At 41.8% G+C, this 24,982-nt stretch overlaps 1 protein-coding gene across 2 annotated transcripts in view; it reads left to right on the top strand.

The window, feature by feature from the left end:
- The window catches only part of TTL (tubulin tyrosine ligase), a 35,338-nt gene extending 10,639 nt beyond the window's left edge, over positions 1–24,699 (top strand). The window contains exons 4-7 of one of the 2 annotated variants that reach the window (XM_084623416.1): positions 4,592–4,727; positions 4,885–5,154; positions 9,645–9,788; positions 17,639–24,699. In XM_084623416.1, coding sequence (XP_084479542.1) covers positions 4,592–4,727; positions 4,885–5,154; positions 9,645–9,788; positions 17,639–17,753 — 665 coding nt within the window. In that variant the 3' untranslated portion in view covers positions 17,754–24,699. The remainder of the gene's footprint in view (positions 1–4,591; positions 4,728–4,884; positions 5,155–9,644; positions 9,789–17,638) is intronic. The other variant, XM_084623417.1, reaches the window with a different exon arrangement.
- The last annotated feature ends 283 nt before the right edge of the window (positions 24,700–24,982 follow it).

Below are 24,982 nucleotides of genomic sequence, written 5' to 3'. Positions count from 1 at the left end.
CCAGCCACTTCGTTTTGCAGAAATCCCCATCACAAAAATCAAGTCTGAGGAAAATCTCAGTACTTTAAATAAAAATCATATTGATTGACTGTTAATAAAGACAAGTAATTACTCTGGACAATCATAATTTGTCACGTACAAGACCTCAAATGATTTTTGATCCAGTATTAGGAAAAAAGCTATCAAGTAATGCTACAAGGAAGCTTTAAAACTGTATACATTCCAGCGCAAGGTGTCTGTAAAATATATTCTTATTAATGGACAGTGAAATTCCAAAGTATATCAAAACATCTCGCTGAAAATCAGTGTGGATGCATTCTTCCAGAAGATTGTCCTTTAGACCATCTGTTCCCCTATCACTATGTCCTGTCATTCATATCCCTCAGACGTGACCTAAGAGAAGGCTTGGTTTCATCAAAATGAAATAAAAGGACATGTTTCTTCCCATCTAATCTTTGTAGGAAAAAGTACTCCTGTAGTCTCACTAGCTGATTTTAAAACTCTGATTTAAGCAATAACTAAATCGTCTCCTGTATCCGGGGAGTAGCTATGACAGGGAAAATTATAAAGCTTTTTACTTAAATATGATACATTTTTCCTGCTACAGACATGACCCCATCTTGTCAGTTATTGCAACAAATGTAATTGTAAGTGTTTGACGCACAGAAGCAGAACCCAGAGCAGAAAATTAAAACGGAATACAGAGCACTCTTATAATCTTCAAAAATGGTTCATATCTTCTCCCAGAATTGTTCTATACAATAAAAGAAAGTTTATCACAGAGATCATAGTCCTCTAAATGCTTAGGAAAACCCAATCTCCTAACATTACGCAATTTAAGAAGAAGAAGAAACGTAGTATTTAATAACTAATTTAATAACCTCAGTCTCCTATTATTAAAAGGAAAATTGCTGTTTTAAAAACCCAAACAAAACCAGAAAATACTAAATTTAGAGCAAACATTTGGGATTTTTTTTCAAGAACAATGGATATGGACAGTTAAAGGGATCCCAAGGAGCCTTACTTCTGTCCTGCTTAATCCCCACCTAGCTCAGCCACAATGCAGGTGACAAGTTCAGCTAACCACCTGCCTTGTTTACCATCCATCCTGTGCACTCAGTGGAGCAGGAGTCCTGGGGGGGAATAGCATGGGATCATGTAATTAAAGACTAGCATAATGCATATGGACCAGGGAACCAAATTAAGATTACACAGGCAATCGTAAATCTGGCATTTTCTAACTTTTCAGTGCTTGACTTAGCAACGTTGCCCTTATTTTAATAGGGGTTATTTTGCATGGAATTTCCTTGATCTTTTTTAAAAGAAAAATGAAAAAAAAAAAAAAGTTCCATTATGTATAATCATATTGCTCCTCTCCACTCTCTCCAAAGGCTAAGTTTGAATCTAGAACCTCAGCACATATCTCTGCCCCTTGAGCTAAGAAAGTAACAGTAGTAGGCTGTTACTCTGTTTGAACGAGCCACTAGGTGGGGATGTGATAGCACATTGCTACTAGTGGGTGGTGGTGATTGATTATAATTTGTATTGCTGTAGTGTTTAAGGATCCCAGTCATAAATCAGGACCCCCACTGTGTGAGGTAATGTACAAACATATAACAAAAAGTCATTCCTTGCCCTGAGAGGGTTACAACATACGTAAACTGCACAGCGATTTGCTAGACAGCAATGGAATGCTGTGGATCAGGATTCCTGGGTTCTGTTCCTGGCTCTGGGTAAGGAGTGTTGTCTGGTTGGTTAGAGCAGTGGATTCAGACAACCTAACCAAACACATAAATTCAGCAAATTCATTCTGAAAAGCAGTGCAGATAAGATTCTCATCTACCATATTGAAGAAATCCCAGTTCTGCTAGAAGTGATCCTGTGCAAACTTTTACTGTATCTGTAAAACGAGAGGAATTATATTTCTTTTCCTCCTGGCATAATGCGGCCTGGCTCAATAGTAAGCATTGTGCATTGCACAGAAGTAAATATCAGTCACTGAAAGAGGTGAGTCTGGAACTCATGGTCTCCTGGCTTTCAGCCCAATATACTTTTCCCCCGATGCAAGGGTATTTTTGGTGGAGGAAGGCTTGCAAACACAGGAAGTTTGGCAGAGCCTGGGAGTTTGCTCAGTATAATTGGGAAATAGGTGAAACGAGTATAGAAAAAATCCTACCGTGGATGTGCTAATGGGGACTTTAAAAGCTTATAACTCAGCTAGAACTGGGGGGATTTTCATGGGGAAAGCAAAAGGAACCTCCCTGACTGCAAGCCTATCCCCTCCACTGAATCTCAGACTTCTGCTCCAAATCATGGAGCTGTTGAAAATAGTAGTCTGGAATTTTTGTAAGCCGTGGCAAAACTACCTGTTTTCCCCTAGCCTCCTCCTTGGAAATGGCTGCCCTGCGCTCAGATTTTTCAAAAATTCAATGCGAGACAGAGACCAAAACAGAGAAGATTTCAGCTGGAAGAGTTAAAGTTTGGCAAAGCTTAAAACAACCAAGAATCAGGGGTTCTCTGGGGAGTGTTAGGCAACTGTAACTGTGAGTGTTGCTTCCCAGTAATGCCAAATTCTGGAAAGACTGTGTTCTGTTTCCAATACTCTGCCACTGCAAGTGGACGTTTGTATTGCAATTATATGGGGGAAGGGATAATTGCCAACTTCAACCGTAAATTGGAGGGAATTTGAAGATAGATTTGAACTTTCTCAATGGGGGACTTTCATACCAGGGAAAATATTGATATTAGCCTTATCCTTTTATAACCATTTCTTTTTGCACTCTTGCTAATTTAGCAATGACTTTCACATTGAACTAAATGGGACTGCAATGAATAAAGTTACTCCTGTGACTGTTTGTAGAATTATGTTTGTCAGAAGAAGAAGCTGGAACAAAAACCTTACTAGAAGAAATAGCTTCAATAAACTGAGGAGCCACATAGAAAATATGGGCAACTTGAATTGCTTCATGTTTAAATTCAAAGTCACCTGGTGGAAGGTGTGTCATTGTGCTGTTTCTGTGCCATCTTTCAGATGAGACATAAACCAAAAGAGGAAAGTTGCTTAGTTAAAACACTCAAGTGGGACTAAGATCTGCGTTTCAGTCCCGGATATTCCGTAGACTCTGCATGTGACTTGGGCAAGCCACATATTCCCTCCTTGCTTCAGTTTCCCATCTGTAAAACGGAGATTATCGTCTACCTCACAGGTGTTAGGAGGTTAAATTCATTAATGTGTGATACGCACCCAGATGGTACAGTGCAGGGGACAGTATCTTACTGTCTTAGACAGATTTATGGTACTTCACTGGGGGCAAATACTGAACCGAAACAGACTATGGGAGAAAACTAGTTATACAGCCCCACTGTGGAAAGAGACGTGGCACGTTAAACATGGGTGTGTGGGCTGAGTTGGGAGGAGATAAATATTACTCTCTGATGTCTTTTCTGAAATGAACAGGATGATGATTCCTCTTTGTTCGGTCTTAGACCACAACTTGCTCCAAGAAATGACATTGATCAAGCAGCAGAGCATCTAAAAGTAACTGTCAAAATGATTTAAAGTGTTAGAGAGCATGTCCTATAAGAGGAGACTGGATAAGATGAAAAAGACCTAAATATCTATAAAAAGCCAAAGAGGATTTATTTTTAGGGTTACAGGATTACATAAAATGAGGAGTAATGTTTTAAAGCAGGGGCGGGGAGGGGCCTGTCCTGCAGATATTTACATACATAACCTAACTCATGCATGTAGCACTCCTGCACTCAGTGTGACTACATATGAGTAAAGGTATTCAGGTGTGCAGGATAGGCCCGCTAGATGATAGGAAAATAATTGGGGGCAGGGGAGACCAGTCAGGCAATGGAATAATCGCCATCAGGAAGTAGTGACATGATTGCTAGAAGTATTTGAAAAATCTCTAACTGGATTCAACACAAAAAGCCTGGAGGTCACATCAGGCCTGACATTTCTAACTACATAATGATGATGTGTTCCTGTGATTTTTGTGTATTGGAGGTCTTGTGTATTGGAGGTTTCCCTGATAAGTGTGTTGTAGAGTTGAAGTTCCCATCTCTCTGCTCCATAGAAATGTCTTAATTACTGTCAATTGGAATGGTGTATTGCATCTGAGAAAAGTTCTCTGAAACATACCAAAAGTACATGATAAACATCTTTTGTTTGTTAATTTGTCTCTTGGAATAATTCTATGTGGTAGTTAAAGAACTTGAGGAAAAACAGTAGAAGCCACAAAGCACAAATTTTAGACAAGACTCAGCCACACAGACAATCCGGACTCTTAAGTACATAGATGTCCCAAGATCTAAATGTGTATTTTCAATTGTAACTCTTATAGCTGAAACTCTTCCTTTGTCTTGACGCCTAGACATCTCTGAGAACCTTAGCCAGAGAGGTTTTTACCTCCATATTCTCAAGCATGGTCATAATGCCAAATCTGCTGCAATAAGAGACCCAATAACATATGCCATTACATATATTTTGGTGTACTTCAAAATCCTTTTAAAAAAAAAAATAATTTCCATCGATCATATCTGTGAAACCTGCTATATTTTACCTTTGTTTTTTTCATGTTAGGTGAAGGAATTCTTATTTCTTCAGAGGCTACTGAACTTCTGAACTTTATAGATGATCAAGGACAAGTGCATGTGATTCAGAAATACCTTGAAAAGCCTATGCTATTAGAGCCAGGCCATCGCAAGTTTGATATTAGGTAATGTTTTCTATTGATTGCCTGTCAATTCTTACTCAAAAAGATTAGAGAAAATGCATTGGGGTGAGCGAAGTGTTGTTAATAAATCTGATTACATGCATATGCTGGCTTAAAAAACAAAACAAAAAACCCTATTTAGTGTTCTTCTAATTTTCAGAAGCTGGGTTCTAGTGGATCACCAATATAATATCTACCTCTACAGAGAAGGCGTTCTGCGGACCTCTTCAGAACCATACAATAGTGCTAATTTCCAAGACAAAACCTGCCATTTGACCAATCACTGCATACAGAAGGAATATTCTAAAAACTATGGGAAGTATGAAGAAGGGAATGAAATGTTTTTTGAGGAGTTCAATCAGTATCTGATGAGTTCTTTGAACATTACACTGGAAAGTAGCCTGTTATTGCAGATCAAACAAATAATAAGGTAACTTGTTGATCATTATTTGTGTTACAGTAGCAGCCAGAGGCACCAACCAGAACTGGGGACCCATTGTGGTAGGGACTGTACATTCACACAATACGGGACAGACCTTGCTCCAAAGAGCTCGCAGTCTAAACAGACGAGACAGACAAAAGTATCAATATTCCCATGTTACAGTCAAGGAACTGAGACTCAAAGAAGTTAGGTGACTTGCCCAAGGTCACATAGGAAGTGTGGGGCAAAGCACAAAATTGACCCTATGGGCTTGTCTAGTCTAGGGAATTTCCACAAGGTGAATGGAGCTACTTTTGTTTCTTGTTCAACATATTAATAGATGTACATATATTTATAGAGATATGTAAGCCAAAATTCACCAAAGTTTCCACTAACTTCAGGTGTCTTACTGATTAGGTACATGCATGAGACAAGTGGGGCCTGATTTTCAGAGGTGCTGAGCATTCACAACTCACAGATATCATCAGGAGCTACAGGTGCTAAGCACTTCTGTTAATAGGGTGGAGATGATGCAAAGAACTAACAAAGAGTTGCTTCGTTCACTCAGTGCTCTATCCTGTGTACTGAATGAAACAGGGTCCTGTGGGAAAAATGTGATCATGTTAATTACAGACTGTATTGTAGAATCATAGAAGATTAGGGTTGGAAGAGACCTTAGGAGGTCATCTAGTCCAACCCCCTGCTCAAAGCAGGACCAACCCCAACTAAATCATCCCAGCCAGGGCTTTGTCAAGCCGGGCCTTAAAACCTCTAAGGATGGAGATTCCACCACCTCCCCAGAACCCATTCCAGTGCTTCACCACCCTCCTAGTGAAATAGTTTTTCCTAATATCCAACCTAGACCTCCCCCATTGCAACTTGAAACCATTGCTCCTTGTTCTATCATCTGCCACCACTGAGAACAGCTGAGCTCCATCCTCTTTGGAACCCCCCTTTAGGTAGTTGAAGGCTGCTATCAAATCTCCCCCTCATTCTTCTCTTCTCTTCTTCAGACTAAATAAACCCAGTTCCCTCAGCCTCTCCTCATAAGTCATGTGCTCCAACCCCATAATAATTTTTGTTGCCCTCCACTGGACTTTCTTTCTCCACAGCCTATCTGTAATGTGGGGGGCCCAAAACTGGATGCAATACTCCAGATGTGGCCTCACCAGTGCTGAATAGAGAGGAATAATAACTTCCCTCAATCTGCTGGAAACACTCCTACTAAAGCGGCCCAATATGCCGTTAGCCTTCTTGGCAACAAGGGCAAACTGGTGCCTCATATCCAGGTTCTCGTCCACTGTATTCCCCAGGTCCTTTTCTGCAGAACTGCTGCTTAGCCAGTCGGTCCCCAGCCTGTAGCAGTGCATGGGATTCTTCCGTCCTAAGTGCAGGACTCTGCATTTGTCCTGTTGAACCTCATCAGATTTCTTTTAGTCCAGTCCTCCAATTCGTCTAGGTCGCTCTGGACCCTATCCCTACCGTCTGGCATATCTACCTCTCCCCCCATCTTAGTGTCATCCACAAACTTGTTGAGGGTGCAATCTGTCCCATCATCCAGATCATTAATGAAGATGTTGAACAAAACCAGCCCCAGGACAGACCTCTGGGGCACTCCACTTGCTACCAGCTGCTAATTAGACATTGAGCCATTGATCACTGCTCGTTGAGCCAACGATCTAGTTAGCTTTCTATCCACCTTATAGTCCATTCATCCAATCCATACTTTTTTAACTTGCTGGCAAGAATACTGTGGGAGACGCTATCAAAAGCTTTGCTAAAGTCAAGGTACATCATGTCCACTGCTTTCCCCATATCCACAGAGCCAGTTATCAGGTTGGTCAGGCATGACTTGCCCTTGATGAATCCATGTTGATTGTTCCTGATCATATGCACAGGAGGGCTGAATGAGGGTTGCATGGGCAACCTTAATATTGGCATTTCCTAACTTTTGAGGGTTTCACATTGCAAATGGAGTGTCCTTTTGACTAGTTTTTTTAAATGGATGTAATATTGGCTTATTGGTGGATTCCCCTCGTTACATCATTGCTGGCCCCAGGTTATTCCATAATTTGCTCAAAATGTGGTTTCTTGCCCCTTTCTCCAGAGAAGCTGGTCCTGGACTTCCTAAGCCTGTGTGCTCTCAGAGGAACAAAGATACAACAGAAGGGTTGGGATGATGTCATAGCCGGGAAGGAAAGTCATTCCAACTGGAAGCAGAAGGCTGTACTGTGATCTCAGGCTTTTATATTGATTTTGTAATCTAAAATGTTTCACTGTTTAGAACGCTCCAGTAATGTGCCTAGGAATAAGGATGCAGGCTCATTATAACATCCTATTTAAACCCATTCCCTCAGAAATGATAGGAGCTATTTCAAGACATTCCTCTCTGTATGGTTTCCTGTTACAACAAGTTGGTTCCTGTCCTACAGCTGCTGAACCATGGCATGACATTCCATCGTGAGCTGACATTTCTGGACACCTGCTCAAGCGGATAATCAGCTGAGCTCTTTCAAACTGCTGCATTTCTGTGGGCTGGTTCACCCTTCGCTCTGTTTCAGTGCTCTTAGACTGATTTGTGAAGCCATGTGTTGTACACTTGGGTTGGATTCACTATGACTTGGCACTAAGGTGCAAGTCTGTAGCCCAGCAGCTGGAGTAGGGTCTGCAGTGCTTTCTGCATTTGTTCCATCCCATGGGGAGAGGAGATGCACAGAGCTGGATCTCCCAACTTGTCTACGTGCTGTCCTTGCACATTGCTGTGCATGGGAATCCTAGGGAGCTGAAATCTTGGTAGGAGCTGTGCATACCTCTTGCACAGCCAGCTGACAACACACTCCCCTTTTATACATCAGACCCACCCCAGTCCTCTGCCATGAGAGCCTCCGCTGACTCTGGGTACTAGCTGGCTGGAACTGGCTCTGCAGCAGTGAGGTACAGTAGAAAGGAATGAGGTAGATAACAGGCACTTCCCCCATCCTGACCTCTTTGTGCTGCTTATGTGGACAAAGGGGCTAGAATCTGGCCCTAACTTTCCTTGGTGGGGGAAGCTCTCAGTGGCACAAAGCTGTCCTAGTCCGCTCCTGCGTCAACTGCCCCTCCCGCCAGCATTGGGGTGGGCTGAGCATAGCTGTGCTCCCCCAGTTCTCAGTTGGCATGTGATCTCGTGTCCCTAGGCAGCTCTAACGTCCAGGCTGGAGGACTTGTGACTTGTGGATCAGGGAACTGTAACTGGCCCCCTCATACCTCCTTTCTTTCTTGAAATGGGGGCATCGCTCTAGAGAAGCACTTGAGCCAATGTGTGATATTGCATCAGGCATGCTTCTCCCCCAGCTGATGCAGCTAGTCCTGGTTCCACAAATCCTTGCTCAAACGAGTAGCCTTGGAGAGCAGCCCAGTGGAAGTCATTGGGACTGCTCAATTGTAAGGGTTTACAGTATTGGCTCCAGTTTTGTTGCATATATTGGGCCCTGCTTCCTTCAGACCTAATGTAAACTTTAATTAGATTTATGGCAATTTAACAATACCACCCTCATTGATGTTAGTTGGGGCCCCCTGCATCGCTGACTTATGCCACACTTACAAAATATGCTTTTGCTTTGCCTTGATGAAAACCCAGAATGCTTATCATGTGCACAATGTTTATTCTTTAGTCAAGAAATGCAGGTGTGTGTGGAGTTTATGTATACATACACATATACTGGGTAGGTACATATATACATATATTTGTATTCTCTACACTTGATAGTTTGTCAAAGCATCCTGTGTGGCGAATAATAATCGTGATTGTCTACTTGAAAGAGAAATCCTGTTTTAATGGATAAAGGTTGTTAATTAGGTCACACCCATGTTGCTGGGAGGTCACTCTTGCATGTCTAGTGTCCATAGTCGTTCTGTTGTTCTAAATGCAGATAACAAGAGAGCACGTCTCGGGCTCGTGATTAGTAGTCTGTTGTGCATCATTCCTTGAACCAATTTTGGCTTTATGCCATTCCGTGTTGTTGGAGAACACAGAAAACGTGTTGAATGTCACAGGAACACGTTGAGCTGCTTCAGAGATGTGCTAAATGATAGATTTTGTAAAGAGTTGTTTTAAAATCTTCTTTGTGCTCTTGTGCATTTCTTTCTTGTTCTAAAGCCTGTGGTATTATGATGTGTCCCTGCCATATTCAATCCTGGTCCAACTCTCAATAAAATCAGTGGTACGGCTTCAATGGGGTTTGGATCAGGCCTTTAGTTAGTGCAATCAGATATATTTTTGCATGAGTCAGATTTTTTTTACTATCTCTTTTTATTTTTGACTGGGCACAATAGCAAAAAGTAATAATAGTATGAGGAACAAGTCTGTTCCTGATCCACTTTTTCCATTTGCTTTTCCCACTGCACAGTGCCCTTCTGATCGCTGTGCTGTGTGTCTGCCTGCTCCAAGAATCTAGAATTATTGCTCTTACATGTTTATTGGCTGCTAAGTCAGATTTTGCATTTTTTCCTTTCCGCAGAAGCTGCCTTATGTGTATAGAGCCTGCAATCAGCACCAAACACCTTCACTACCAGAGTTTCCAGCTCTTCGGCTTTGACTTCATGGTAGATGAGGAACTGAAGGTCTGGCTAATCGAAGTCAATGGGGCCCCTGCCTGTGCCCAGTGAGCATCCTCTTCCTGTAATAAAATGGTAGCTCCCGTGTACCAACAGCACGGCACACCTGGTCTCTTGCTGCTGTAGTTCTGAAGAAGGTGTTGGCTTTCCTCTCTGCTTGATGGAAAGCTATCATTCCTGAAACTGAGACCAGATACTTGCCTCCAACACGTAGCCTGCTGCTCCGTAAGCTTGGCGATCTAGGTGACCCTGCCTTGAATGTGCTCCAGAAGGAGGCCCCTCGCTCTTGTGTGGGGCTGGAGAAAGCTCTCCCTGGCTGCAGTGCTCCAGTAGCTACAGCCACATGGCACGCCAGAGTTTTGCCTCTGTGCCAGAAGGCACATTTCCGCTCAGCTGAATTTCTGTAACTTACACTATTTCTCAGCAGGAATTTGTCGTTATCCCTCTCTCCAAGCCCAGCAGCAGCATGGTCAGGGGAGGGACTTACTGGGAGAGGTCCTTCGTACCGGTGGCTTTTCCCCAGCAGTAGTGTGGGCCAGTCCAAAGGCTGAGATGCCCACTCCTGGACTTGTCATATGAAAAAAGCTCTGCTGTTCAAGTATCTAGCTCCAGTTTCAATCTGTGAATGAAAACTCTATTTGTGAAAATGTAAATGGAACTGAGAAGAGTTTTTTTGGTTCTTTTTATACCTGTGGGAAACAGGCAGAAATTGTGGAACTGAAGATTAGTGGGGGAAGGGGAATGGGCAGAGTCATTGGTGATTAAGACGGGTGTGGCTAGTGGGTGGTACTGACTGCCTCTGGATGGTGGAGAGGTTAGTGGATGGAGATGTAAATAGAGACTTGGTTTACTAAGGACTGGCCTTGACTTTCAAGTTAGGTCAACATAGATACGGTGCTCAGGGGTGTGAAAAATCTACACCCCTGAGCACCATAGCTATGCACACCTAGCCCCAGGTGTAGAGACAAGTAGGTCAATGGAAGACTGCCTCTGTTGACCTAGCTACCATTGCTTGTGGAGGTGGAGTTCCCACAGCAACGCAAAAACCCCTTCCATCACTGTAGGAAGCACATACACCGTGGCACTACAGTGTCACAGCTACAATGCCATAGTTTGCCCCAGTAGTGCCCTGGTCTAGATGTGGCATAAATCTAGGAACTTCTGGAAGGTTGGCAGAGCATCTGATAACCTGGCTTTATATAAAAGCTGGCTAGCTTTTCAGCTGTTTGTCAGCTTTACCAGCCTTGTTTGTAGTGTGCAGTAGGTGGTGGTTTCTCATTTCAGCTATAACAAGTGTGAAAGCTGCTGGTCAATACTACGAATGCGGTGATTAGAATTTACTGAGTTCACGCACTGATACTTGGTATATATCCAACTTAAGATGTATAATGTTGAAAGAGGTGGTAGGGAAACAATCAATTGAATGAATTGAAATAATAAGAACAGATTATTCTTCTAAAGCAAAATATTAACATTGTCAACAATTGTGAAGTAGAAGGATAGAAATCATTTGTGCTCATCTCTAACCATGCAGAAAATCAGTTTCTTCAGACTCTTCAAGAGCAAATGTACCATTGAATGAAACTTTGTCTGTTGAAGTGTAAGAGAGGAACACCGATGAGTATGATCCTGGAAGTGAGACTTTTTTGATGCTGTCACCAAAAGGTAGGTGCAGTGATCATTTAAGTCTCTGTCCCAGGCCTTCCAGCAGCTCTTCACTATTGGTTCCGTTCAGGAGCAATTTCTCCTCTTCTGACAGCCAATAAATAGCAAAGAGCAATTGATGGTTGTGCATTAAAAACAACCTGAAATGCAAATACTTTAACTTGATAAGAAGGCAGGATGCTTCCTTCATGCCAATAACAGAATCCCCTTCAGTGGTGCACAACATGAGCACTTTACTTAAATTCTAACAAACTGAATTCCTTTATTGAGCATGTGCCAGAGGAACATCATGACCAGTTTAAAGGCTCTATTTAAGAGGGTCAGCTTCTAGCAAAGAAAATGCTCCAGGCCTCCTCAGACGTGGCAGCCACTGCAGAATGGTCTAGTTCCACTGCGGTGGTCATGAGAAGAGTGTCTTGGCTGCAGATGTTGGGCTTTCCGAGAGAGGTTCAGAGTGCCATTGAAGAACTCCCCTTTGACCGTTGTAAACCCTTTGTGGATTTGACAGATGCTTCTCTACACAATTTAAAGAAGTCGAGAGCCCCACTGAGATCTCTTGGAATTTATACTACTGAAAATAAGAGGAGATTTAGTAGGTCTCTATCACAGACCATCTGAACCTCTGGCCAAGAGACCAAGATACTCAATAAAGAAACCTCCGTCAGCTATGATTACATCTTCCCAGCCATTCACTTCTTCTAAGCAACAGTGCTGATGGCTCAGTCAAGAGTCTCAAGCATCCAGTCAATAGGTATTTACAGCTGCAAAGAAAAAAACAAATAATATTGTGTCCATGTGGGTGAAGATGCCATCCAAGGAAGGGGTGAAATATGGGAGAGAAATCTTTGCCATTTCCTTGGACTGAGCATAAAAAGATGATAATTTTCAGAGATGCAGTCATCCTAAACTTCTTATGTACAGTGTGGGCATTCAGCACACTGCTTATACCTCACTGAGAAAGAAGTAAGGCCCAACACAGTTCTAGTGCATATTGTGGTTCAAATCTTCTTCCACAGACACCATTATCCTCTTGGTTGGTTGAAAAAGGAGGATGGATGCAATAGTAGTGGAACAATCAGGAAGACTGTATCTCTACACGTGCATCCAACTCCTAAAAGTGTTGGAACTTGAAAATGAGAAGAACTTTGATCAAAATACAGCTTGGCTTCTGCACCACAAGGGTTCTACAAAGAGGCATTAAACTTACAAAAGCAATTGAGGATTGTTTTGAAAGGACTTGACAGATTACAGGTTGCTGACACTGTCATGGTATCCTGGGAAATTTGGTTTGACCTAATTTAACAAAGAACGGCAATCACACGAGGACCAGATTTTAAAATGATTCAGAGAAGCTACAGAATCAGTCATGCTGGCTAAGCAATAGACAGATCTCAAACACAAGGGCATAGGTGGAGCCCAGAACAGGAAGAAGTGCCTGCATCATGCTGGTTGGAATATAATCCTGAGTTCCTTCCCTGTCGCATTTTAAGATGAAGATCCAGATTTCTACCCCAAATATGTTTGTGAAGGAGGATTTGCTCCATAGTTCATTCCACCATTTTGATGCAAAAACTGTAGAAGCAAAATCACAGATGACAGAACAGTCAGCTTTTAAAGGACCTGAATCAAATCAGCAACAATTGAATGTCTGTTTAATCCTATAAAAGAAAAGGAGTACTTGTGGCACCTTAGAGACTAACCAATTTATTTTGAGCTGTAGCTCACAAAAGCTTATGCTCAAATAAATTGTTTAGTCTCTAAGGTGCCACAAGTACTCCTTTTCTTTTTGCGAATACAGACTAACACGGCTGTTAATCTGAAACCTGTTTAATCCTATGGGACTGGTTTGGTCATAAGTGTAACAGGCTAAGTGCTGGAAAAGCAAACAATTTGGGGAAATGTATTGGCTTCTGCAGAAAGCTGCAAAATCGTTGTGGGCCTACCTAGTAGACTAGGGACAGACTCAATGATTGTTCTTACATTTTGGTGAATTATAGAATTGGAAGGGTGGGGTATTTTTGGACAATAGCTGAGGGTTTATATTCAAATAATACACGTGCTTTGGTTTCATTTCATAAAACCTTTCCTGGGTTTTTTCACTGGTGTGTTTTGTGTTTGAGAGAAATTGCTAAAACTTAAAATCCAATGGCAGGTTTCAGAGTAACAGCCGTGTTAGTCTGTATTCGCAAAAAGAAAAGGAGGACTTGTGGCACCTTAGCGACTAACCAATTTATTTGAGCGTAAGCTTTCGTGAGCTACAGCTCAAAATAAATTGGTTAGTCTCTAAGGTGCCACGAGTACTCCTTTTTTTAAAATCCAATGTTTGTTTTTAAAAAAAAAAAAAGAGAGAGAGAGAGAAACTTGGGTAAAAGGCACTTTTGGGTGACATTCTATTGTCCAAGTAATTTAACTATCCAAATATTAAGCAATATATTTCATGAACAAATCAGCAATCTCTGTCAGTGGAACAGTGGATAGGAACAGGTTTAATTTAATGTTGCGTAGAGAACTCTATCACCTCACTCTGCTCCCAGTGGTGCTTCTGGAGCACCTGCCCATTCCCTGTTGTTGCTGCAGCTGTATGCTCTTGACCTTTTGGTCCCAGTGCTCAAAAACAAGTGTTGCATGCCAAGATGAGGAAAATCCAATTGTAAACCTTCAAAAGAGTGTGTTGCTGATGCAGTAGGCCTGCAAATGCTAGCAGTTGCTCTGTGGGAATGTGGTTTTGAAGAGCAATTTAAAGAATGTGTTCTTCATACTTCAGACAAGACAGTGTATTTCACCCCTACCCTGCTGTACTATGAACAAAATATAGGGGAGCCTAAACCCATGTAAATGTGGGATTGGTTTATCATTGGCTATAATAAATATCTCAAATAGACCTGGAAAGTATATAATTTGTGTAGAGCTGCATCTCAGATTTTGAAGACAGAGCCATTTTGCATCAATGCCTGCAAAGGTGTTCAAGAACCATTCACCCTCGTGAAAAGATGCCCTTGTAATGCCACCAACTAGATCTGCCAGGAGTTGGTTGAACTTGCGCACGTGAGTTTCTGGAAAGAAGTGTAAATATTTTGCATGTGAGGAGTGTGGCCTGGCGTGGTGGTAGAGGAGCAGCTGTGTTGGGCTCCTGACTTAGGCGCTCTCCTTCAGAAACTGCCTGTGACAGGCTGCCCAGCTCTTGGGTGGCCCCTGGGCAGCCTCGCTCTGGTGGTGACTCTGGAGGAAAGCTCACTGAGCCAGACAACAGCCTGTGGCTTTGGGAGTGAATTCCCTGCCGGGGCTCAGAGGCAGCTCAGGAAAGCACACTCCAATGGAAACTAGGTGCAGATGGGGAGCTTATTTAGACTCAGCGTTGTATCAGAGAGGTGTGTTACTCCCAGAGCAGGGGGAGAGAGAAGGAGTTTAGGCTGACCAGGGCAGGGAGCTCTGGGGAAACAAGTTCAGTTTATTCAGTGCATTCCATCTATGCACTCTGAGACTCTTTGGCGAGTTGGTGTCAAATTGGCTTAAATTAGAAGCCCTATGATAAAACCCTAATGGAGAGGGTGATCTGGGTTCAAACATGAACCTCTGGAGAATCTCTCTTGTCATTGCACCCAACTGCAGAACCCTTTCCAAGGAAGTTCATCTTTCCTTTCTGGTTTGAGAGGCCATATCCAGAAAGGAGCAGCGCAACTAGGGTTTGGCGGTCAGCCTTTTCACTTGCTAAGGGCTTCTGTTTTTGCTGATAACACTGCATAAGGCCCAGCCACAGAGACAGGTTTACAGGAAATGATTCTTGACAGCTAAGGAAATCAACACAAAGGTCCCCCAACTAGAGACAACACTGGGCATTCTGCATTAAAACAGAGAACTTGTATTAATATTGCAGCAAGAACCGATGCTATTCAGAAACGGATGCAGGACGTGGAATTGACACAGAAGCCAAAAAAGTGAGAGAATGTACAGGTGTGGGGTGTGGAACCTTTAATTTAAAAAATGAAATACTTAACCAAAGGCATGTTTTGTGTTTTAATTTACAACTATCAAGATGACTTAAAAAGGAGAATGTTCTCTTCTCCTAGCATTCTTTAAAAACTGGTACCCGGAGGTCTAAGGATCCATTAGAAATGAAAGAGAACACAGAATGCTTGCCAGACATCCATCTAACACCATGGTTGGGAGAAAGACACTGACTTTCATAAATTGTCAGATTTGATACAGAAATAGTCTACTGAAAGCAGTGCAGGAGAAAGGATCTGGAAGCTGAAGGTATGCTGAGACAGTTGCACAGGTGAAAAGACCTTGTTAATCCTGGTAAAGAAGGCCTTGGTAGGGAAAAAACATATCCGCCTCTGTTATCTCCAGCCCCATTACAGTACATCTTCAACAGAAATTGCCTTGTTTGTTTTAGGACAGTGACAGTCACCAGAGATGAAGAAGAACATCTGCATCATTGAAACAGATAATATTCCATCAACATGGAACTCGTTCGTCAGTCCTTGTATGCAATCTATAAAATCCAGGAATGTCACTCTGTCACCCTGAAGCCTGTTATCTTTGTAGAGTCAGTGTGAAGCGATGGGCACAGCTACAAGCACGGATGAGAGCTCTTTTTGTTCAGAATATAACCAGGTTCCGTCGTCACCGGATTTTGCAGTCTATCACTGTCCAATTTTTATGTTCTCAGACACTCTCTGCTTTTTTACACATGCGACTTTACGAATTACACCCATCCAGCAGCCCAGACTTTCAGCTACTAATATTGTGACTCACTGACACTACATGTATTGATAGTGCCATACCATCCCATGTCAGTAAACGTAGGAAGGTCTAGAGCTGTCTAAGCTGGGCAGTCTTAGCTGTGTAGCTCTTGCTGAGTTAAAATACCTTATCAAATATTGATGCTGTTCACTAGACTGAAGTTTGTCTGGTCGTTCTGTCTCACGTTGCCCCACAAATAAGGCTTCTCCTCTCATCAGAAGGTAGGCCTAGTTGAACAAAGTCCATTGTTGCTATGCCAGAGATTAATTTGTCCCTTCTTTAATTTTTGTGTGTGTAAAAACATCAAAACACTGCTCAGAATATCATTGATTTTGAGTTTGATGCTTGGAGAAATTGTGTGTGTTTCATAACCTGTGTGTGTGTGTGAGAGAGAGAGAACGAACAATTATACTAGACTGATCTTAGGTTGATTTGTTTTTCCATTATTGTCTAGCCCCTTTGGAATGAGCCTACCTTGATCTCTGTTGACAGTGCCCCTTGGCTGGTGCTGATAATACCAGCTTCATGAAACTTACTGTGATGAAGCACAATTAACTCTGCCAAACCATTGAAATCCCTGTGCAGTGCCACACAAGCAAACCTCATTTGCTGTTGCATCCTACTGCCGTGTTTCTTTGCAATACTGAAGCATCAAAATTACATGACTGCAATGGGGGGGAGGCGCACCTGCTGTGGACTCTTCCACAAATGTGCTAAGTATCTTCTGCAGCATTGACATGGTCCCTGAATTGGGGTTTCCATTTGGCAGCAGAGATCTCCACCAAGTTGGCTTTACTCTTCTCTGCCCATTTTGTATCAGATAAGGAGACCTGAATGCATATGACATGGAGCTCTTTTTGCTAGGTTTTCTTACTACTGCAGAATTAGCGGAGTCTACGCATCTCATGATTTAGGGTGGAATTCCGCTCTCAGGTGAACATGAGAAAGTTCACTGGCTTCAATTTGAGCTGCACGTCTGTATCTAAGTCCAGGATTAATACCTACCATAGGAATGGTTTGGTAGGAACGTTTTCTATTATAAATAGGATTAATTCAGTGTGCTAAACAGTAATTTGAATCTCACGTAATTGTGAAGATCAGAAATTTTCTTTTTTTCCCCAAAAAATGTCTTGTGCTTCAGTTTAATGTTTCAAGTTAAGTCCCTACTGCTTTTGTTCTATAATCTGTTCTGACAGTAAATAAATGTAGAATTACCCACTGTGATCTTGTAGTCCATTGCAATAGCTACTAGAAGGCATGGATTTACGATTCCATCTTTGCTTAGATGGAGAGAGAAGTATAGTAAAAGGGATGAGCAGCCTCCCGGGTAGTGAGAGAAGAAGCTAGAAGGGAAAGGGGTATTTATACTAATGCCAAGATAGTATAACTGCTGCTAGGAAAACTTGAATGAGGGTAAAGAATGTTCAGTGTGTCTCTCTTTTCCTGTTAAAATATCTCATTCTGATTTTTCTCTCTTTTCTTCTAGGAAACTTTATGCAGAGCTTTGCCAAGGTATAGTGGATGTAGCCATCTCTAGTGTCTTTCCCCTCAGTGACATAGTGCAAAAGCAGAGCCAGCCATCAATATTTATGAAGCTGTGATGACAAGACCATCTTAGCGAGACACATGGGAGAGTTGCCATCTGTCGATTCTGAGGGAAGGCTGTTGGATCATTGACTTTAGTATCATGCCAAAAAGGAGGAAAGAGAGACAACTTTTTGGAAATTCACGAGGAAAATATAAATAAAAGAAGGCTTCCAAGGAGAGTCCAGGATGAGCCAAAGTTGTTCAGACAACTCTGCCTGTGTTTCACCAAACTATGCTTTGGAAACAGCTCATGTGACTTTAATAACTGAAGCAAATCTCTCTGGGAGAACAGCAAAATAATGTTTAAAAAAAAACAGGAATACAATAATATTGTATTATCTCGTCCTTTTCTAAAAAGAAACCTTTTTTCCTTTTTTTTAAATAAGGCAATTTAATGAAGAGTACCATTGATGTGGGTTTCTTGGTTCATCACCTGCTGCAGTTTTAGTGCCTTAGCTCAGTCCCCAATAGGTAACCCCTTTTTGTTCCTGCTCCATTTGTGTAGAGGTGAAAAGCGGTCTTGTTTTGTGGGATGTGTAAAAGAAGAAAAAGTTAATTTTAAGTCTGTTTTAAAATCAGCTAGCGAAACACCCAGTAACGATATGGCAAAGGTGGCACCACTGAGGGTACTGTATCTAATGTGATGAAGTAGCCTAGGGGTTTAAGGAGGTTTTATTTACTTGTATCCATTGTCTAATGAGATTTGAATCGGTTGTCTGTCAGTCTGATGCAGTTGGAACCCCTAGAAAACAAGTACTCAGCCCCTCCCTCACCGATCTGCAGTTTTTAGGGAGCCTAGGTTGACATTCTTGTTGAGAGCGTTGCTGTAACAGTCTGACTTTCCTGGAAGGCTTGTTCAGAGGGGCATTCAAATTATCTTAGTTCAGCTCTTCTTTCAGTTTTTATGCTTTTAATACCTTCGTTTTTGTTAACCAAAACAACACCAAGGGACCCTGGCAGCCTCTTTAAGATGCATCTGAGGCTTGAAAAAAGAATCCTTTCAACCCCACCAGTTGTTTCCCTTTCAACCCAACCAATTTTATCTCTCTCCATTGGACAAACATTGCATTTTTTAGCACTTACAAGTCAGCACCACCGAAACATGGCTGTGCTTTGTGCCCCAAGCATCATCAGTCAGTAGAAATAGGCTCACCTCTTGGGGAAAGCATTTGATGATCAGCTGGTGCTGCTGTAGAACAGCAAGGAAACTCTTGTTCCATATTGTGTTATATTGTGATAACCTTTTAAAAAAAAAAAATGTTAGGTCAGTGAATGTAGAAACTCACATTTTTTAAGTATAACCTAAATAGATATATGAAATCCTGGGAACATTCCCCACATCATAAACAGCCCCTTTAAGTTACAATTTTTAACCTAAATAGGTTGGCTGTGTTTCTTTGTAGAACACAGTGGGGTCCCTAATAGCAAACTGGGTACTATAGATCATAAGTGTGTTCCGTATTGCAATGCAATGTGTTTGGAAATTTTCAGTAGGAATAGAGAGGTGGAATTTTAGATTTAATCTTAGTGTTTAAGAAGTAATAATCTGTGTCCGCAAATGACTAATACTAACAAGATCCCCTTTTTCAAGGAAACCAGTAAGATTTCTATAAGCTATTACGCGTTTTCAATACTGAGCTGCTGCAGTTCTCCTACATGCATTGCATGTTGCATCCTAGCATATTTTAGTTCTATGATTAGATTTTTTTTTCTACATATTTTAAAAGGTCAGTGAAATGAGGCAGCTTCCTACCAAACAAGTGTGCATGACTGAATGAGAAGCAGAGTCTGATACAGAAAAGCATGAGAGACTTGTTTAGAAGAAGGATCTCTCTTGTGTGGTGCACAATCCCCATAGGATGCTGTTGTGGAACACTGACATCTGCACCTGAATCAAATCCAGCAAGAGTTCTGGCTCTGCTGGTCGGATCAGAACTACATTCTGTTGTCTCTGACAGTTGCTTTGGGTTGAGGATACTTACATTAAGGGTGACCCAAGCAAAAGAAAAGTGGCTCCTGCTACCAAAAAAAAAACACATTTAGGAGGTTCCAAGCTTCTGATTGGCTGAGTTTAATAAGCATTGAGTTACGTAGTCTAATTTTTCCCTCCAGTGAAATGTCTGAGCACTCTTACACACTTACCTCGACTTAGGGTTGAGATTTCCCATCTCTGAATTGTTACCAGGGTAGAGCTCTGTGAATGAATTAAACTGTCACACTTTGCCAGGTCACTGGTGTTCATAAATCTTGGCTCTATAGCAAAGGGAGAGACAGAAGCATTTCTGAGAGGTATACGGAACTTTAAATCTCATTGCTGGGGCGCACTGGGGGAGTTTCTGTTCCATACCTAATTATTTCGATCCAGAACAGCTAGATTTGGGGACGGACTCAGCCACTCATCTTAAAAGTCTGTCTATTTGAAAACTTTGGCCAGGTGGCTATCAGATTGTCACTTCTGCCAAAGCGCTTCATACTCTTGCTGGCTTCATTTATTTACAGCAAGTAAATAACTTACTTCACAACTCTTCACACCGTTGCTGCTTTTCTGCAGATCTCTGGGATCTAGCATTGAAGCTGCAGAGGTCGTTCCATTGGTGTGAGTTTTCTGCTGTAACGCCAGTTGAACATCATCTGTACATCAAGCCAGACTGCAGGTGAGACAGGAAACATCAGTGAAGCAGGTTAAGATTCCTTAGCTGACTAGCATTCTTTCCTTATATCAGATGGCAAAGAACAGGCCTTATTCTAGGGCTTGTATGGGGCTGCCTGAGCTCACTGTCAAGAGCCCAATTACCTTGCTTGGCGGAGGGGCAGTGTAAGGCCAGGAATTTTGTTTTGCAAAGGGAGTAGCCAGTTGGTTTTCACGGCTGCAGGAAAAAAAAAGGAAAACTAATTTTAAAAATTAACTTGAAGTCTCCATTACTGTGGAGGCCAGGAAGCCTATGAGGGGGACAGACGGGGTTTGTACTGAAATGAACCCACAGAAAGCCTCAGTGGGGAATGTTGGATAATCCTAACTCATGTGACTACAAGCCTAATAAGGACACGGGCGCTATCATTAAAACATCAGTCAATATTTGAAGCGTATGCCCCCTTTAGTGTAATCTGTCATGAATTCCCAGGTACTGGAGTTATATATAGGGCTGTCAAAATCCAATGGCTAGCAGATTGCCACCATCACCATAAGAGGCTGCCCCTCTGATACTTGATAACATAAGTGTGTTGCTGCTGTGCAAACTTAAGCAGTAAGTGTGAAATGAGCTCAAGTATTGTATATAAATATCTGTGAAAATTTGATGGCAGATGTAACGTGCATTTGAACTATAAAGTGGTTGAAATATTGTATTCCAGAAGTTGACAAGACATACTGCTCTCACTGTGTGTACAGTGAGCTCATGTGTGAATGGTGGGGTAGAAGTTCCAAAAATTGATGTCTAAGTTAGGGTCCTGTGTCCATAAGGGGCCTGATTTTTCAATAGAGCTGAGCTCCCAACAGCTCTCATTGATTTCATGAAGAAGCAAAAAAAGGCACAAGCCCAAATTTAAAAAAATTCTTTTTAGGTCACCTTTTATTTCCATTTCACTGATAGCAGTAGTAGCTAGATAGTGAAGTGCAAATGAAAAGCCATCTGGCTAATACCAGTCAGTCAAATGGAAATCAAAGGTGACTTTAATTGAAAGTGATGAATTTAAAACCTGGGTTTGCCCCCCTGGTTTCTTCCTGATGTGTATGAAGTGAGCCTGGAACCTGTGGTGAGGTTTGGCTTTGCACGTATTTTTACCTTTAGAAGTAGCAGGAATGTCAGTCTGGTCTCATTGGTCTTGCTGGATGTTGGAGGACGTGTATTGTGAGCTCTCATTCATTTAACTCATTACTGGAAGAGGGAAGGTGGTGTGGACTATTTAAGGCCATGGCTACAGTAGAAAAAAGGTGGGGAAGTGATAAGCTCATGTTAGCTACCCTGTGTTAAAATCCTAGTACAGACAAAGTAAGTTGTAGCTTTACCACATGTTAGCTGGTCAGAGTAACCCCCAGGTTACCCCCCCGAATTTACCTGACCAGAATGTATTAAAACCACACCGTGCTTTGCCTGCACTCAGATTTTAATGTGTTAGCTAACATGTTTCAACACCCTTTTTCCCGGTGAAGACAAGGGCTGGCAAAGATGTCCTTTATTGAGAATGTGTATCAGACATGGAAGTAAAATAGGTATGAACCAAAAAAAGAGTTTAAACTAAAACTCTCTCCCCTCTCAGCTTTCGCTCTTGTGATACCCTCATTTTACTAGCTGGTTAGCCAGTTAAGACTGGGCTGGAATGTGTAAAATAAATTAGGGGAGGGGGGGATCTTAAAGGTCTTAGGCCTTTTTTACCTCATAAAGAAGTGAAGAAAAGGCACAAGCCCTGAGGCAGTTGACATTTTCTTCCTTTGCAGGTCGCCTTTAAGAATTAATAAAGGTTCAGCAGCTGCTCCTCTAGTGTGTTCAGTGTGTCCCTATAGGGAACTTGTTGTATAGGATAGAGAGAGAGGAGAACATCTGCTTAGTGTGAGTCCAGCTACGTGGGGCAGTAGAACCCTTCTCCAAACATGCTCTTGTAAGCATCTTGTTTGTGTGCTGTGCTCCTAGGGGAGACTGATAGAGCAAAGCCGTTAGCATAGTGTGCGAGATGGATCATGCTTAAGTGACTCCAGGCAGCCTCCTCCCACCCTGGTTTGATGGTCCCTGGATGAGCCTTGCAATCCTGTAACAGTAATCATGGGACTATTGTCATTCAGGTGTGGGAAAGTCAGAGAGAGAGATCTTACTTGTTCTCAGGATGTGCAATTTCAGTGGAGTGACCTGCTGAGCAGGTAGGGACTGTCATCTGTGCCCATCATTTTACAGTGGGAGGAAAGCCACACAGACTCCCCCGCTGTCAGGCTACCTGACAGAACCATCCCAGTGCAGTTAGCTGGGATGCGATTGGGATAATCTTAATCCTTGACAGCCCCAGTGTTTATTGGAGAGATTAACTGAACGAACAGGCCACACACACACATACACAAACAAATGAAGAACTGCTCCCCCTTGTTATACAGTAATGACCAAGTACTGCATTTACAATGGCACTGTACGGCAGTGTTCTGGACCATTTCTGTATCAGTCTGTAGTCCTGTCATTGATAGGTACTGGGTGATGACAAGCTCCCTTGTTTATGTTCTCACTGCACAGATTCCCTGTCTTGGAAAGATGACCAATTGATGTTATTTGATGGTATTGACAAACTTCAGTCTATCAGCCCACCTCACCTTGAATGTTACCGTTGACCTTGTCCTGTTTTCAAGTTAGGCTCCTTAGATTTCTTGAGTCTAGGAGGAAATAAAAGTTGGAACATATGTTGCAGTGTACGTAATGCCCTGCCATTTTAGAGCACCTGCTTGCTGCCTTTGGGACAAATTCTGCCACTGTAGAGCCACAATTAACTCTGGACATCAGAATGGGGAGCCCCGCATTTACAGTAAAATCTGCACCAACTTTTGTTTTAAGTAACCAATTTAATGTATTCATGTGTAGAGTTTCAGGTACATATTTGTTTGACCTTGAGGTTGGTTATAATAGACCTCCAGTTGATGATCTCTTGCATCATCAATCAAAAGTCTTTAAACTAAGGCGTTTCACTGTATTCCAAACTAACTGAATTCTGTTTAGTAAGGATCTGATTATTCGCACAGTACCTGTTTAACTTTTCTCACCATTTTTAAAGATGTTTATCAGGTTGTCAAATTACTGGCTTCTTTGCCATATTCTTCGAAAGGCCTTTTCTCAGAATTCTACAAGGTTAATTGACAATAATACTTGGAGGGAAGAGGGGGGAAGGCATTTGTTACAGCAGAAGAGCAGTGTGTAACCAATTTCCCCATCCTTTATACCCTACTTATATCTGAAATATAAAATATTTTTCTGTCTTCCACGGTGGTAGTCATTGCCAAGAGAAAACATCAGAAAGGTAACTGTGGTTTCTAAAATTCTGGGTGCTCACACTAAGGAAAATGAGTTTTGTCCAATTATCAAAATGTCTTTATCTGTAAGGGACTTGTTTTTGATTGAAGAGTTAGAATATTGTATGCTTGTGTGTAATTTTAAGTTAAGATCATGAACTTTTTTAAAGAAATTGCAAAAATAACATTTTCTAACTGAAGTCCTATAAAAGTTTAATTGAAAAGGCCTTACTCGTTAATGAGCTCTTGAAAGAGATGGATGCTGCTTTTCAAGAAGACGCATATCATCCTACAGAATGTGATTGGTGTCTAGGCTGATACATTGTATCCTTTTTTGTGTCTGTCATTGAGAAGGATTTCAGACATGGGCTCTCTGAATAAGGGCCTCATGGAACTGGAATCCTGGAAGTCCCGTTTTCAGTTTGTCTGTGGCTTGTCTCATACAGGATAGGGGGAAATCCTATTTTAAAATTCATTGTGATTTTTGTGCTGCAACTGTAATGTGCTCCCAGTCCATTTCAGAGGCTGACCACAACAGCCAAACAATTATGAAAATGCTGATGCTGTCTAAGAAACCAGCTTTGTTAAGGAGGTCAGTCTTCTGTATCGCATTGTAATCAAGACCCTTCAGGACTGCATGCATGTGTATGGTCAATGCATTTCTTGTTCTCTAAGCATTGTTCTCTGCTAAGAGGAAAACACTGTGCAATAAGTAAGATTTAATAATAATGTTTCATTATCAATGTCAGCTAAAAGTGTCTGTGGAAAACAGTAATGTTGAAAGGATCTGAAATGATCACTGTAGCGTACATAAAGAGCTCTTGAAGTTACATCCTATAGATCTTTAGTTTGTGTTTTCAAATTACTATCATGATGTGAGTGTGTATGTATGTCTCTCACAGGATTTGTGAGCAGTGCATGGTTCTCTGACATTTGTATTCAACTCTGTCCTGAATAACAATTAAAGAGAGAAAATCTTATTACCTGTTGTCTTTTTCTTTGTGAATAACTATACAAAGAGGCAACCACAGATGGGCGGGGAGTCTAGCTAAGCAAGCTGCTCGCCTTTACATTCACAAGTAAGCTTTTCAAGTCATCCAAGTGGATATTGTGTCGAGGGGTAAATAGAGGGGAAACACATCAAAATAGATATGCTCACTAGCAGCTCTACTGCTGCTGGGAAATAGCCTAGCCAAGGGCACAAAGCCTTGGAGGGTAACATTTTCCAAAGCCTCTTGGGGATTTTGATGTTGGGGGGAGCCC

Source organism: Lepidochelys olivacea (assembly GCF_965140295.1).
Source record: "Lepidochelys olivacea isolate rLepOli2 genome assembly, chromosome: 3".
In the NCBI taxonomy this organism is placed as follows: Eukaryota; Metazoa; Chordata; order Testudines; family Cheloniidae; genus Lepidochelys; species Lepidochelys olivacea.
This window is presented reverse-complemented; position numbering and strand designations above follow the sequence as displayed.